Source organism: Xiphias gladius, chromosome 1 (genome assembly GCF_016859285.1).
Source record: "Xiphias gladius isolate SHS-SW01 ecotype Sanya breed wild chromosome 1, ASM1685928v1, whole genome shotgun sequence".
Lineage (NCBI taxonomy): Eukaryota > Metazoa > Chordata > Actinopteri > Istiophoriformes > Xiphiidae > Xiphias > Xiphias gladius.
This window is the reverse complement of record NC_053400.1, coordinates 28,432,072-28,448,402: the sequence shown is the minus strand read 5'-3', so window position 1 is coordinate 28,448,402 and position 16,331 is coordinate 28,432,072. Positions and strand designations below refer to the sequence as shown.

Genomic DNA, 16,331 nt, shown 5'->3' with positions numbered 1-16,331 from the left:
CAAAAAGAGGGGCCATTCTCATGAATAATTAATTACGTCTCTTTATTAAGAAGGTTTTTACACATGATTCTACAGTCCTCGTGGTGTTTTGAAGTTCATTCCAATAGTTGGCTGAGTGACCTGAAGATTGGAGAGGCCACCGAAATCCTACAAGAGGAAGAAAAAAGTCTTCGTGATTTAGGTGAATAAACAGAAATATTATTCATCACGTGCAGTTCATTTATTTCTGTCTGGGGAAGTCCGAAAAGTTGCTGTGATAAATACTGTTATCGGAGCTACAACGATTAACTGACAGAAAATTAATCATCAACTATTCTGACAGTCAATTAAGCGTATAGGTCAGTTTTTGACGTACATTTGATTATGGTTGCAGCTAATGATTATTTTCATTATCCACTGATCTGCCCTTTACTATGCCAATTAATTGCTTAGTCTATGAAACATCCAAAAATGGGCACTTTTGCTGAGCAGAAGGTTCAAAACCCCCCACATATTCAATTTGCAATGACCTCTGACCAAGAAAAGCAGCAAATGTTCTTCTTGAGAGGCTGAAATGTGCAAATATTTGTTTTTGCTTGAAAAATTTGGTGCAGATCCAGTTAATAATCTGAATCTGGTGGAAGAAAATGCTGAATTTACATTACACACCCAGTTGTACTTACAATGTTTAATGACCGATAAATCATTGATGTTATCAGACTACTTCCTTTTTATTTTTCTATCATAAGACGTTTAGGATTGTTTGGCCTTGGCGGAGGTATGCGCTCTACTGAGTGCCATTCCAGTTGTTCATGTTATTCATCCACGTACTAAATTATTGATTTTCATAATTACGTTTGTTTCTTTTATCTGAACGCAGCTGTCATCACTGCGGAAAGGTCAACATTTGCTTTTAAATGTGTTCAATAAATTTACTTGGTCATACGAGTCAGGATTTCTGCCGTGAGAAATATCTCTACAGATTATTCAGGATTAATTTGAATTGCTATGTAATCAGAGAGAGAATCTTCAGGGCCCGTATTCATCAAACTTTGAAGAATTAAAACTAAAGAAAGCTCTAAGTAGCAACTTAAGAGATAAAAAGTTCTTCACTGAATGTGAGGAATAAGACATTCATCCAGTGACTTACTCCTACTAATAGCAAAGTGCAAACGTAACGTTTAGTAGCAACTTTCTAGTGATCACACAATTGATCATCTGCACGCAAGTGTCAGATTTTTACTTGGTCTGTCAATGAAGTACAAAAACTTTACTTTTAGCAGTTTGATAAATATGGGCCCAGGTTTAGAACAAAATCTCCTCATCTGTCACTAAGAAAAGCAGCAAAATGTATTTTACACTTACCAGCATCTTGAGCATTTCCTTTGTGTCTGGATCCACCTCGATGAGCTCCTGGTCCAGAGCAGAAATCTAGAGGAGGAGATTAAAAAAAAAAAAAAAACACTCATTAGCTGTCTGAAGTGAGTCTTTTCTAACTTTCAGGGAAAAGAAACGTCTGACATCAACAGCCAGCGAAAGTGATTCATCTAACCTGCAGCGGCTGACTGCAACCTCAGAAAAAATTCAACCAAAGCTCTTCTAAAAACTGCAGGACGTATGAGAGACCCCAAACCCGAGGAACAGCTCTGCCGTCTCATTACACACAGATAAGACAGAGAAAAGAGCGTGAACAGACCTCTGGGACGTAGTTGTCCCTCCTCTCCCTCTCCTCCTCCTGCAGCTTGATGGAGATTCCTCTGACTGGACCGCGCTGGATACGCTTCATCAGGTGTGTCACATACCTGAGACACAAACCAGAAAACATTGTCATTATATGAGTATAAGGAACGAGACTACACACTTGTAGTTTATAGTCCCTGGATAATTAGCTGCTTGATCATTTATAGACATGTAATGTAAAAATAGCAAATATAACTTCAAAATGCCATTTTTTTCCTCAGTTTCATTGAATTATATAAAACGATTTCAACGTTTTGTTATCCGTTTAAAGACATTACTTTGGTAACATCTGTCAACATTTCTGATAATTCAGACTAAAGGAAACATTCTTTTAAAAACAAATATTTGGCTATATATAAACTACCTCTGCATTTAACGTCTGCTTAATAGGCACATGACTGACCAGCAGCTGTCTAGAAAAAGTATGATGAGGCGCGTAAGTCTGGTCCGCACAAAGGTGGGAGCCACAACAACACTTTAGTCAAAGCACACAGCTGCGGCACACTAACTGCAATGCAGCAAAACAACGCGCCTCTGTTTCTTCAGCATAAACTCTGATTAACTGCAGTTTCTCACCAAAAAAGCCTCGCTTACAAGGACGCCGTTACAAGCGGCGCAAATGTTCAATTCAGACGAACAGCTGGAGGAGACCACAGCAGTCATGGCTCTGAGGGAACACGCCGCCTGCCGACTCGCTCCACTGGCTTCCACTGACTACTAACATTAACAGTCTTCATTCTGACATCAATCTTGAAGGCTCAAGGCTACAGCAAAGAGAACACGGTCTGGCTGTGACAGCTGACATACCAGGACGAATGTCTGGAAAACTGAGAGAGGTGCGTCTACAGGACCGAAACGTTCCTTCGCTACATCTCCATTCGCACTGATCATACACTTTATGAAATTATTCTATTAATTCTGAACATGAAAACACTGTCTTGAACTGAGATTGTTAACAGAGTGAGCAGAACCGAGCTGACAAAACAACAAGTTCACCGCTCATCTTTCTTTAAATTGTTTTATTCAGTAATGTTGACATCCACGCCAAACATCTCGAAGCTTTTTGGCAATGAGCACAAGCATCAGCGACTTATCAGTTACTTATCTACAAGACAAACTACACGGTCCAGCACACACGTTCATGATCATCACGATGATTATCACGATCGCAATCATGAATCAGGATTATCTTGATTACAAATGAAAGGTCTTGCCGAGCTAAGAGCGCATGACGGCCAATGTGCATAAAGATAAAAGGCATGTTTGTGTCAAGCACTACCCTTTTTCTGCTCATCTCTCAGACTCTACATCTAATGCAGAGCAGACTCGAACAGCGCCAGAAGCGACTCGACGGCTCGTACTCTCTTCACAGTGTCAAACTGTGACGCCAAGAGAAGATTTCCTCTGATATTTCTCACTACTGTGAGTGAGATAAGTGGGATCTTTCTAAGAGATACTGAGAGGATTGACAAGTGTAACTAGCAAGTCAGAAGTCCCATAAAACCGGGAACAACAGATACAACCACAACCAGCAGCATACTTCAGTGATCATTTCTGCAAAGGCATTTTTTATGAGATAATTTAACTGCGACTGTTAAAGACATAAATTTGATCTTTCTGGATAATTAAGCCGAGGTCTAGGGACACATTTAATGATTATTTTCATTATAGATTAATCTGAAGATTTTTTTAAAATTACTATTAATTGTTGAATTGGTCTGTCTATAAAATGTCAGAAAATATTGAAAAATGCCGGGTTATAACTGACCAGAGTCCAAGGTGATGTTTTCAAATTGAATGTACAACAAAGAAAAGCAACACATCACCACATGTACAAGGTTGAAGCCAGAGGATGTTTGGCCTTTTTGCTTGAAAAGCAACTGAAACGATAAATGGATTTTTTTCAATCAATTTTTTCAACTGATCGATGCCGGTCTGCTGTGATCAGGCAATAACAACACGCACTGCTGCTTTCGGCTCCTGTGACAGTTGAGTTTTTAGTGAATCCACATCGAGCGGGTTATGGGAGTAAGCTGAAGCTTTCCGCAGCTGCTGAGGAACACTTTCATGTCACCGTCAAATCTGAGGTGAAACAACACTCAGAACACAATCACTTGTGCAGGGCAAGTCGTATCCGACTGATAAAACTGATCCGAGGTCTGAGCAAGTGAACATCAGCTGGCAGGAGTGTGGGTTTCTGCAGTATACAGTCTGAAAAAAAAAAAAAAAACACAGCAGCAACAGTTGAAATTCCACTTACCCTGCAATTTTGTTGCGCAGAGGCTTGCTGGGGATGATGGCGATCTCCTCGCACACCCTCTTGTTGGTGTGGAAGTCGTTGCCCAGACGCGTGTAGTACTTCTCGATGATGACCCTGGCGGCCTTCTTGACTGTCTTGGTCCTGACTCGACCCTGAAGAGAAGCCAAACAGACGCAATCCGACAAATAATAAATCGTACCATCGATAACCAGAGGGCCAGTAAAACGATCAATAAAACCCCTCTGCCCGGAGACACTATAAATAAAAAAGGCAGAATTTGCCACTTCAACAGCCCGAGATCAAAGCGAAGCATTTCCACTTGCTCTTTTAAGATAGGTAAATTTTTCAGGCCCTTCCGAGCACGAGTTCACTGTAATTACACTGCGGAGGTTATTTCCCCTCTAAGGACTCTTTAAAAACCACATAGAGGAATAAAAATTTTAAGCCTTTTTCATCTTCTTGAGTGATATCAATGAAAACCTGTAGGAACGATTAGACCTAGAATTGTTTACTAAGTGCATGAATTTACTTACATATCACATTTTTGGCGTTACTTCCCAGCAGTTAATAACAATAATTCCTAATAATATCCCTAATTAATCCTTAAACACAATCTGGACCTGGACAGGCGGCAGAAAATGGATGGATGAATTAACCAATCAAGAAATAACTAATTCATTTCAGGTCCACATATGAATTTTACAGTCCTGGGGCAAGGGCTCTGGCATTTCCTAACCTGCAAATTATATAAGAACTTTGTGTAAGAAAATTCATACTTTTTAATACATTTTGTGATAAAACTGAAATCAACGTTTTTGACACTTATTGAGGAAAGTTAGAGGCAACTTAAGTTACAACACTGAGCAACTAATTCTTTGTTTTTTGCACCACGTGTTGTTGTGAGCAGGTGTTAAGACATTCTGGTTGTTTAAACAGCCTTAACGCGGTTTAAAACCCACTTTCAGATTCGTGAAACCTTTATTTTATTTATGAAAGCCAAAAAATAAATAAATCAATTTAAAAAATGCATTAAAAATAAAAAAATGAACTGCGTTTTCCACATCCAGACAAAAACAGACTAGGTCTTTCTTAAAAAGACCTGGTCTGTTTTCCACTGAAGTCCAGGCTCACGTCTGACCCGTCCAGGTTTATGAAATCCACTTGAACTTCATGAACCTGGACTTGATTAACAAGCAAACTTCAGTGAACGTTTAAAAAACACATTTACAGGTTGGTGACACCTTTATTCTCTTTGTCAAAACAGAGGAAAAAGGGAGATTTCACTGCGCGACCCCCCCACCCAAAGCCCACATCAGACTGGTTCTATACTTGGACCTGTCAAATCTGGACTGGTTTAACAAGGACATTGTAAAAACTGTATAAAACACAGTCTCACATCTCTGGAATCTTCTTATTTTAATTTTTAAGTTTCCCCTTAACCTTCCACTTGACTGTCGCGTGGGCAGCCAACTTCAGAGCGGATATTACACCGGATATTAAGCTTTACGTGACCTGCAAAAATAAAATAAAATAAAATGCTGAGTGGTCACGTAATTAAAACTATTTCAGGCCCATTCCAGATACGAAAATTCAGATTTCACTGCGAGTTTCGTCCTGGATTTTTAAACCTTCATTATCGGGTTTAGAAGCGGATGAAACTGACGTTAGGAGGAGAGTTTTCCTCTGAAACTAACGGCGACCATGTCCGATAAAATTTATAAAGCGGACAACGACATGAAGCGAGCCGACCCGGCACTGTTTATTCATTAAAACACACGAGTACCGGTGTTATTCTTGCGGCTCTTAGCCGGACCAGTGGCCGGTTAACTGACCCTTGTGAAAAGGGGGAACGTTTAGCCTGTGTTCACATTTTCTGCTCAACTCCACTGAGAGTGCATCGCAACCCGGCGCCGGGAAATCTCTGGGCCGCCCGTGTGCGGACTGATGCGTGCGGCCGCTTGGTGGGCAGCCCCGACGGTGAGGATTAGAGAGGATTGTGAGGGCTGGTGAAGGGAGACGTCCCTTCGTGTACCCACCATGTTGGCTTGGACCGGTGGAAGAGAGACACCGGAGGGTCATACAGGAAGTTTATGGTCTGCGAGCTGCTGGGTCACGCCACACCGCCGGCCAGCGGCGGGAGGAGGGGACTGCACTCGAAGGTAAAAAGCAATCGAGAAAACATTTTCACACAAATTTCATTTAATTCAAAAAAGTACTCAAATCCTTTAATTAAGTGAAATCAGTAGAGTCACAATGAAAAAAAACAACTCGATTTCAAGTAAAATACCTGTATTAATCATCTTCCTTGAGTAAATGTAAACAAGTTGCACTGAAATGTGTCCAAGCCTTAAATGTCAAATATATCAAGATTATTGTTTTTTTATATTCAGAGCTGCAACAGTTAGTCTATCAATCGATTAGTCGACTGAAAGAAAATCGACAACTATTTTGATAATCAGTTAATACTTTCAGTCATTTGTCAAGCAAAATTGCTCAAAACTCCAGCTTCTCAAATGTGAGGATTTGCTGCTTTTCTTTGTCACATATGATAGTAAGTGAACTATCTTTGGGTTCTGAAATGTTAGTTGGACAAAACAAGCTATTTGAATGTGTCCCTTTGGGCTCTGGGAAATTGTGATGGGCACCCCCCCCCCTCTTTTGGGGGGCATTTTATAGACCAAATCGATAATTCAAATAATTATTAACTGTAGCCCTAATTTGATTGCTTTTCAAATTTTACAACTAGCTTATTTTTCTCTCTTTAGATCACAAACTTATATATTATTTTAGTTCATGAACATGGCTGCATGGATTGAATTGGAAAGGACGACGTAAAAATATAAAAAAAGATTTTTAAAAATCATCACATGTAAAATCAACTACTAATGTGTGTTAAGTGACATTCAACTTTCCTTTCAACAGCATCTGGCTAAAAGAAAACCATTAACTACAACTGATAAATGTAATAAAATCAATGTACATAATTTCTCTCTGATGTATGTCAACGTCAGTACATTATCTGAGTGTGCTGGACCATTCCTTGTGGACCCCAGGAGGACTAGTAACCATATTATAAGACTCAAAACCTAAAAACGAATAAACTTGAAGTGAATGCATTTTATTACTTCCTACCTAAGGAAAAAAAAAATATATATCCAACTCCTGTGCTGCAATATAAAGTATGTCGGTATTTTGTATCACATTTTTGCTGCAAATTTAAAATGGCAAAACGCTTATTTTTGGCAATATAATATATTCTAAGAACGTGAAAATGCAATTCATGCATTTCATTAAGATTGGGAGTTGGCATTACTTCACTTTAGAGAGTCATGAGCCACTGTACTAACTGCCATGAGCGATCGTACTATTTAGTGTAACAACTTCAAGCTTAATGACATAATTTGGAAATAAATGTCAATATAACTGGGAGGAAAAAAAAAAAAAAAGCCTCCTTCAACATTTTTGTTATTTTCACACTAAATTCCTCCAATATTGTCAAGATGAGATCTAAGACCAAGTTCTTTAGAGGACGGTCTCCTTTCGTCATACTTGTTAATTGTCACGATGGAGTGTAGTGTAGGATTGGTATACAATTGGTAATAAAATAATTTCTAGTATAAATGATAAAATAAAAAATACAATTTTGTCTTCAACTACCTAAGCAGATGGCTTCTGTGCCCACACGATGAGATTTTAAAGCAGACACACATCAAGTGATCCGATAAGTTCCAATACGTCAGAGTGAAATCCTAACAGACACTTAGATGAAAAGCAAGAACTAAACTTTTCTCATCAATATTTGAAACTCATGAACTCGTAAATCTATTCCAACATTTATCTAAACTAGCGGGACCCATCACCTTTGCAAATTCACCACTTGACAAACGTTAGGATACCGAGTCTCTGGAGAAGTTGGTGCACATCACTTCACAGAAGACATTCCCACAAGGTGGAGAGATCTTTTATTTTACATAAAAAAGGGTGCAAACTGGAGTTTCCCTTTAGGTGTGGAGGGAATAAAAAGTGATTTCATAAGGTTCATGTGTGACACATTATATGAATTCAATGAGGGGAAAAAAAAAAAAAAAAAAAAAAAAACAGGCATCTCCGATAAAAAGGACCTTTACCTTTCTGCAAATTAAAAATATGAAACCATAAAAAGAAGAAATGTGGGTCCTTCATTCTTGAAGCCCTTGACTAACTCATTCGAATACATTTTTGAAGTGACATTCATATTTCAACACAATAATATTTATTTACAGTTTTAAGATTTCTCTTAATCATAGCTCTGGGAGAAAAAAAAAAAAAAAAAAAAAAACGTTGAGGGGAGGATAAACTCTTGGAGCTGTACAATTTGATTTTCCACAGTCTAAGAGGAAAAAAAATAAAATAAAATAAAAAAAACTCAAAGAATACATCTTTTATATGGAATCCCAACAGAAAAAACAGACTACAATAGTGAACACTGTACAATTTACAATTTTCAAATAATCATCACGATATTGCAGTAAATGTCACCCTAAACCTCTCCTTCAAAGAAAAATATACAGTAAATCCAAGACAATTCTACAGTACAGCAACAAGGGGAAAAAGTGCCAGAGAACCCAAAAAAGACCTAAGCCATTCATTCACACTTTAGCTGTCCTTTTGCTTTGATTTACACGGCTTTGACACACAGGGATGAGTTACACACAACCGCGGCCATAAAAACGAGTCTGACTGAGGTGAACTGTGTGAGAAATGATGAGATCTGAAATGGAATGTGCTGTGAGAAGACATGAAAAACTCATTTATTTTCACGTGAAGACTGGAAGCCATAACGTCTCAGTGACCCGACAGTAAATGAGCCCTGCAGGAGAGAAAAATTCACTGGGTGGGAGAGACCGCTCGCCGTCGTCTCCAGATAAGCCATGCGGATAAAAATCATACAGAGTTCTCCTATACTGCTCTGTACGAGGCCCAGAGAGTAAAAAGTAAATACATCGGCGTAATACAGTATGTCTATATCTACCATGTCAGCCGTGAGCCGAAGGGTGAGGCGTCCCACAGTTTAAGGATAAAGGAACAGACGCCGCAGAGATGCTCAGTCACGTATTCGACTCAGAAATAATAAACCTGGTCCGTTTCTTTTGAGTTGCGACGTAAGAAAGAAACCGACGGGAAAAAAAAACCTCACAAAACACTTTTACTGACACTCTCCAACACTTCATGGTACTGAATTGAGCCATGTCGCTCTGAGATTTTTCAAAATGACAGTGGACACATCAAGGACACAAGGTGGAATGCAATGGTCAAAAAAACATTCAACTTCATATTTTTCTGGCACAGGTAAAAGGCATGGGGCTAGTAGTAGTCTCAGGAATGGCACTCGAGGAATTCGGGGGGAAAAAACACTGAAGGCTGTATAGTCTTGATATCCATCTCACTACACAGGAATACTTTCAACTTTTCTCAGGTAGCTGGAATAAGAACACTCCAGGTGCCGCTGATGCTTTGAGGGGAGAATCATAGGCAGCAGATGTCACAGGTTTGATGTCTGAAGAAAAAAAAAAAAAGAAAAAAAAAAAAGGGGGATTCACCCTCACCAGATAAAAAGGTACATTACAATGAATGTTTCACAGAGACAAAAAAAAAATAGTGATTTTAACCTCCAAACCCACATCTAACTGCACCTCTCCTGGGTAAAGCTAGTGACTAGCTAAAGCCTCATCCGGTCATTTACACCAGCTAACACAAGACTCCACAGGTGAGTCTGACAAACTTCACCTGTCCAACATACTCAAGAGGCACTAAGACATCTCAAAGAAATGAATACCTGTCATTCAAATAGCCTTTTCTTTTTTCCCACCGTTCCTCTCAAATCCTATGTGTGGAAATATTAAGATAATGACCACGAAAATAAAAACAAACAAACCGAAAAGGTCCCATAGATTTTCATATTCAAGTACTTTCAATAACACAATAACTTAGACCCTGGAGTAACTGACATGTCAGGGGTAAGAATTAACCAAAAGCTATACAGTGTAAATACACGCAACAAGCAGGTTTACATACTGATTCATTGAGATAGTTTGCAACATCTACAACATTGTATTTTCTAAAGATGATGGAGCAAGTCCACAAAACGCCAAATCTAAACACTCCGCTGAGAGTTGATTCATCTAGGACTTGCGTGTGTGCGTGTCTGTGTGTGTGTCTGTGTGTGCGCGCAGAGAGAAGAGGGGTGGGAGGAGGGTGTCATGGCACAAAAAAAGGAGCGGGCGGGGATAAAAATCAATTTTAAAGTGTATTCCCTGCACCCTATAGGGAAGGCCTAGCACACGAGGCAGCTACAATTAAAGTAATCAGCACGTTTAAAGTACAGTATTAAGAAGGCAGGGTCTTTTCAGGGAAAGCCGGGGTCAACAAATGTAGTGCAGTCATGGTTTCGAGCTTCTTTTTTTTTTTCCTTTTCCTTTTTTTTTTGTTACCCTCTCTTTCCCCATAAAACCATGGCTATTTGGAATGGAAAACAAAAATTGCATTCAAAAAAATTCACATTAGCAAGATATAAAATAAAAAAATAAAACACCTATGTACGGTAATTCACTCTCTGTCAGGAGGATAGGCAAGGTGACGTTTTGAGGATATTGTTTCAAGGCAGTCCTCCATGACACTAAATAAAAATACAATAATGGTATGGACATGTTCTTATCCGCCCTTCGCCGTGACACAAGGTTTGCTCTCTCAGCGTCGAGGAGAGGGACCCAAACATCAAACGTCGCTTTTGCAGCACGGGGGTCTTCAGACAGGGCACGCAGGGGCAGGGACATCTTAACACCATTACAGAATGTCACACCAAACATTACATTTGGCATTGCTTTTTTTTTTGAGAATATATCGTCAGTGTTACATGGGAAGTCATTAACTGCTCTGATGCTAGCTGGGAACAGTCTGCAGCAATGGGCTTTATTATACAGGTGACCCCAAAAGTTGTGCAGCAAATCTCACAACCATCGTGCTGCCAACTTGTTCATCCAGCTGGTGGTGTGGTGTGTGGTGGTCGACTGGTTGGGGTTAAGGCATTGGACAGTAGCGTCGAGAGGCTGTGATTCAATCTCCAAACCATATCACACCAGTTTCTCTTGTCGCTCCAAAGCAACATCCCCCGGTGTCTACTGGTGTAGAGTCCGTTATTAACCATCACATTATTAAGATCAAGAACAATTAAGACTCTCCCAACCCACAAATCCACTTAATTTTGGTGTCACTTTGTTCCTTTTTTAAACATTGGTCTTAACTCCCTAACTGCAATTTCCTTTCCATGCGCATAACAGATTATATGAATGCTCCAAAGTCGTTTACTTTTCTGTCCAGACATTCAATGTGTATGTTTTAGAATTAGTAAGAAAACTGGTAGCAACCAAGAGATAAATAGCATAAATAGCATTTTTTTTTTTTCTTTTTTTCAGCCGCATCTACAAGAGTCAGGTTGCCGCTCATGATCACAAAGCCGACAGGAGCAAAACTGCATGATAGTCAAAAGAGACTGTAGTGTGTTTTGACAGCGGCGTGGTTAAGGGGAGTGCTTTAACCAAGCAGCATGAGCAGAAATCATCCTCGGAGAGAACAGCGCAGGAGAAGTCTCTGGTCGTCTGTTCTCTCAGGCCTGGGTCCCAGTTCCAGGGTTGACCTCTTTGGGAGGAAAAAAGTGCAGGGGCCAGCAGATTGATGCTCTCTGTTACACTCTTGGCTCCTCGTGTGTTCAGGTTTACATTCAGCCCCATGTCAGGAATGACCAGAAGGGCTTTGTGTCAAAATGATTTAGCAATCTAACAACAGGCAAACCACTTTGAACTGGGACTGACGGGGGAAATGAAAAGATGATTTTGTGAGTAAAACGAAAAGAAACCATAGTATGCAACAGGTTGAAGGTGACAAGATTTCACAGGGAGACCTGTCTCTTCCTTGGCAATACCACAGAAGAGAGACAGCAACAAAGAAAAGCCAAAAACGAGGAGAGAAAAATACGAATGCTGGGTGTCTTGGGGAGGAAAAAAAAAAAAAAAAAAGATTATCCTCTGCAAAATTCCAACAATTAGGTTCCCCGTGGGGCCGACTGGCCTGCAAAACATTCCCACACATCCAGGAGGGGGGGAAAAATAAAAAAGAAAAAAAGAAGAAAAAAAGAAGAAAAAAAAGAAAAGAAAAGAAAAATTAAAATAGGACTCCCATCAAGAGACACAAGCGTCTTGTACATCTCAACAAACCATTTTTAACTGGTCCCTCCAGAGGACAATTCAATCAAGATCTTTCAGTTGTCCTCTTTTATTCTGAACGGGACCTTATTGATTTCTGAAATCACAATCAACTGAGCCGGACACTTTGAACGATTTAGGCCGGTGGTGGACGATCATTTGTGCCTCTGTGTGTTCTTCTTCCGTTTTCGCTTGAAGAAACAGCAGCACCTGCAGACATAGACAGACATTAAATCGATATGGAGATGAGAGAGGCTTCAGATGAAGCAAAAAAAAAAAAAAAAACAACAGACATGAGCGGACTGCTTTAAGTTTGCTTTAATTTGAGTCTAACAGATCTGAACAGATACATGTTTTTGGGATCATAATAACGGGAACTGCAGCTGCCAAAAGGTCTGATCAGTAGAACATGAGCACTAAGGACAAGATGGATGCATTTCCATCCACCACGTGTTTGCAATTTTATTCAACTCCCACCATTTTTAAGAACAAAAAAAAAAAAAAAAAAAATGTCAGAAGGGACTCAACTACAAACCGCTGCAGTGACTCTGAAGGCAACATTTCTCCTATGCAAAAAAATGGAGCAGTGCACACAAAGAGCACACAAGACAGGATGAGCCTGAATAGTCAATAAAAGAACATACAAAGACAAGAAAAAAAAGCTGTGGATCAAGACATAGGACAGTGACTGGGTACTCTTAGATTAATTTATGAATAAATAATAGTGCACCATGCAACAAGAGTTTAAAGACCTTTAACCTGAAGCCAAATGTGCTGCAAAATAGGAGCTTAGAAATATTACAAATATTAGGATGATAACTATATCAAAGTATTTCTTATTTATTCTTTCCGCCCTGATGTGACATTTGCTCAAGTCTTAAATTAGCATGCCTGCTCAGATTGCAGCATGGTTTACAATTCAGTTTACTCATCTATTACTTAACATCAGTTGGTGGTGAAAAAAAAGGTAGAAAAGGGCAGAGACTTGGTAGTACACATGGCAGACAGTGTTCTGGCACTGCTGTACCAGTGAGAGACTAGTTAAAATTTGTAAATAACAACTCCACTTTGCCCAGCCTAGGCTGGTCCACTCCCTGTCCCATGAGTCTGATGTGGACTAGCAGAGAGGGACTCACCACAGGTTGAGCATTTTCACGCAGCTACAGAAGAAGAGAGAGGAAAGAGTGTAAAGAGAAAAGAAAGATAGATTAATACAGCAAGACCAAGATGATGGGACTCGGCACATGCCACACTAACATGCACACAAACACACCAACAGGACACAGGTGGACACAGAGAAGGAAAGTTTGAGTTAAAGGAGAAAGGATTACAGAACATCTACTCTGCAGCTTATCGTGGCTCGCAGAATTCCTGTGTACGAAGGTCTTATTATATCAAAATGTGTTGTGTAATGTATGCTACATTGGCAAAAAGAACGTGCATTTAACATCACCTTTTAAAAAATGACCCTGTCTGATTTCATATGATCTTTCATATGATTAAATTTCCTTGTTTTTTTGGTCCTATTTTCTAATATTTCCTCATGTAAGACATTGAAGGCCTGTCTCCTCCTTAATAAAGTCTGGTGGACTGTGAAAAAACACGAAAAATACATCAACAGAAATAGTCCAGGACTGGGCTGACCAACATACTTGTAAATCCATTACTAAGTTTGCGTGCATATTCCCACCTAAGCTCTTTGTAACTAGCAGACAGTTTTTAACTACTGATTTACTGAATTTACTAAACTTGAACATCTTGGCGAATAAAGACTTTAGTAATGTGTAAATCTGCTGCTTTGTTTATATATACACACGTTTCAGAGAAGCAGAGAAGCAAATTTCAGCCTATGAATGAAAGATTTAAGAGCCAAAACATTAATTAAACTGCATCAGACATTTTACTTCATGTTCTTATATCAAACATCAACAGGATTAACTAGGTATTAAAGAGACTGGCAGTAAACACGCCAATCATCATATCAAACAAGTGCGTGAATGGAGACAACAGGAGGAAGGCCTGTCACCTGGGCAGAAATAGTTCTATATTTCTATGCCGAGAGTTAAGCACTAGTATTCATTCAGATGTACCACCACCAGTAGTGATGCCTACCAGCTACATTTGCTAACCTAACTAGGCCCACTTAGCTAATAGTTTGCACCCTAACGTCCAAGCGTCTTTCAACTGTCCCGGTATAGTCAGTCTTAGCTGCGCCAGACTCAAAATGTTTCCACTGCAGCCTCACAACAGGGAATTCCCAGGCTGATCTGCACTATTGTGGTCCTGCTTGGTAACAAAGCTGACCGCAGACAAGTCAGGATGGTCTCCTTTCTCAATCAAAGCTGAGTCTTAGAAAAAAATGTTTTGCTCAACATCAGTGTGGTTGTACTGGTGACTACAGACGAAGCACTATTTTTAAGTGTCTTTGCATGCGTAACCCTCAGTACTTTTGTAACTTGTAAGTAAATCTCCTCTGTTTGTACTGTTTGTACTTTTATCATTTTTGTCGGATATCACAATAATCGGCCTCGCTGTTTATATCCGACCACCACAAAATCCTTATTTGCTCCATTTATATATTTTCTGTCTCAGAGCCGTGTGTCCCAGAAGAGCTCCACTCAGTTCTTCTCAGTCAGCTGAACCTCATGAAATTCTGGCGGCACAAAGGTTTTTGCATAGTGAGCGGCCAGCCGTGCAGCATGGCATCATTCCAGCTCGCGGTGCTGAAGAATAGCACCGATAGCTCTCTGGCTGGCTCCACCAGCTCCTAGATAAACTGAACGAAACCAATGCTAACAACAGAGGTTTCCATGTTTTTTTTTCTCGTCATGTTGGCCTCTCAGTGTGAGAGAAAAACAAACGACTGTCACAAATGATGACCTCGTGCGAATCATCTTCATAAATGTGACTAAGTTACCACATGGACAATGTGGGGTGATCTCATTTGGCTGCTGACACCGTACACTGCATTGCATTGACCAATACTGGTACCGCTAAAGACATGGTGACCAGGTTGATCAACAGTGGAGTACTTCTTTCAGATGTCCAGGCTATTAGAAACTAAAGGGACTCCGTGGCTGCCAGTGTAGCCTGTGTAGTGGCCGACTGCCTCAGGTATGAGATACTGTATGAGCTCTGAATGAGATGTTCATCTACATCGGCTTTCTTTCTTTAAAAATAATTTGAAATAAAAAAATAAAAAAAAAGTTGAGAGAAAAGCATAGGGACAGTCAGCAGTCAAGATCAAAAACCCACACAGTCAGACAGAAGATAATAGGGGCAGGAGCAAGATGACAGCTGGGGGTGGGGGCTGTCACAATTCCACAGCATAGCAAAAGGTGGCGAGAGAGAGAGAGAGAGCAAGCCAGCGAGCAAGCGAGCGAGAGAGAGAGAGAGAGCGAGCGAGAGAGACAGAGACAGGATGAGAGGCAGAGCGGGAAAGAGAGGAAGCGACAGATGGACATGGAGGAGAGGTGTGGAGGGTGTATGACACATACTTGGCCTCGTCGACCACTTCCACCTCTGCCTGAGCTGTAATCGGAGCGTTGGAATGAGCTGCCAGTGGATCATCTGCATTCAGCTCCCCGTTTGTCGAACTGACCACCTGTGGCACACACGGGTGTTACTTCAGATCAACCCACTGATGTTTGTATCAATCCACACAAGAGTTTCAAGTTAGCATGTTGGCCGAAACGTGAATGTGAAAAAACAGGTACAGCTGTAACAGAAAGCTGCTCTGGATAACAAGAAGACATGAATGTTACTTTACCACTTCACTGTACTTTTATTGTCTCCTCGTGTCTGACAGCAGCAAAGAACAACACACCAATAACTGGGAGTCACCAAAGTCAGAAATGTTCAAATCCTTCACATAGGGACTTGACAGAAAATTTGGAAAACTAAAAATTTGAAAATGTTAGTCCCAAACGTCAAGAGGTGGGTGGAGTTTGAGAAGCCTAGAAACGTAGTGATCAGAAAAATCGGTAAAATGGAGACGTTTAATCCACATTTAGCTTCTCCGGTGTACAGAGATCCATCCTTGACAGTGATGGACCAGAGAGAAAAATAAGGATTTCACCAAATTGAGCGAGTCTGGGTTATTTCAGGTATATGTA

At 40.2% G+C, this 16,331-nt stretch overlaps 2 protein-coding genes across 5 annotated transcripts in view; both read right to left on the bottom strand.

The window, feature by feature from the left end:
• Positions 1 to 21: 21 nt before the first annotated feature.
• On the bottom strand, positions 22 to 6,132 carry LOC120798660 (40S ribosomal protein S17-like). The gene is made up of 5 exons (XM_040143161.1): positions 6,016 to 6,132; positions 3,980 to 4,131; positions 1,676 to 1,781; positions 1,345 to 1,410; positions 22 to 147 (listed from the first exon to the last, which is right to left on the bottom strand). The coding sequence occupies exons 1-5, from the start codon at positions 6,016 to 6,018 to the stop codon at positions 70 to 72; spliced, it is 405 nt and encodes a 134-aa protein (XP_039999095.1). The 5' UTR covers positions 6,019 to 6,132; the 3' UTR covers positions 22 to 69.
• A 1,970-nt stretch (positions 6,133 to 8,102) lies between these two features.
• The window catches only part of csnk1g1 (casein kinase 1, gamma 1), a 33,938-nt gene continuing 25,709 nt past the window's right edge, over positions 8,103 to 16,331 (bottom strand). Inside the window, exons 12-14 of one of the 4 annotated variants that reach the window (XR_005707610.1) lie at positions 15,714 to 15,820; positions 12,229 to 12,426; positions 8,108 to 9,515 (exon numbers count right to left, since the gene is read on the bottom strand). Coding sequence is in view for 3 of the 4 variants with exons in the window: in XM_040129431.1 (XP_039985365.1) it covers positions 12,372 to 12,426; positions 15,714 to 15,820 (162 nt within the window). In the remaining variant the exon portion in view is untranslated. Of the gene's footprint in view, positions 12,427 to 12,736; positions 13,377 to 15,713; positions 15,821 to 16,331 lie in introns of those variants that run through there. The other 3 variants (XM_040129431.1, XM_040129449.1, XM_040129442.1) reach the window with 3 other exon arrangements.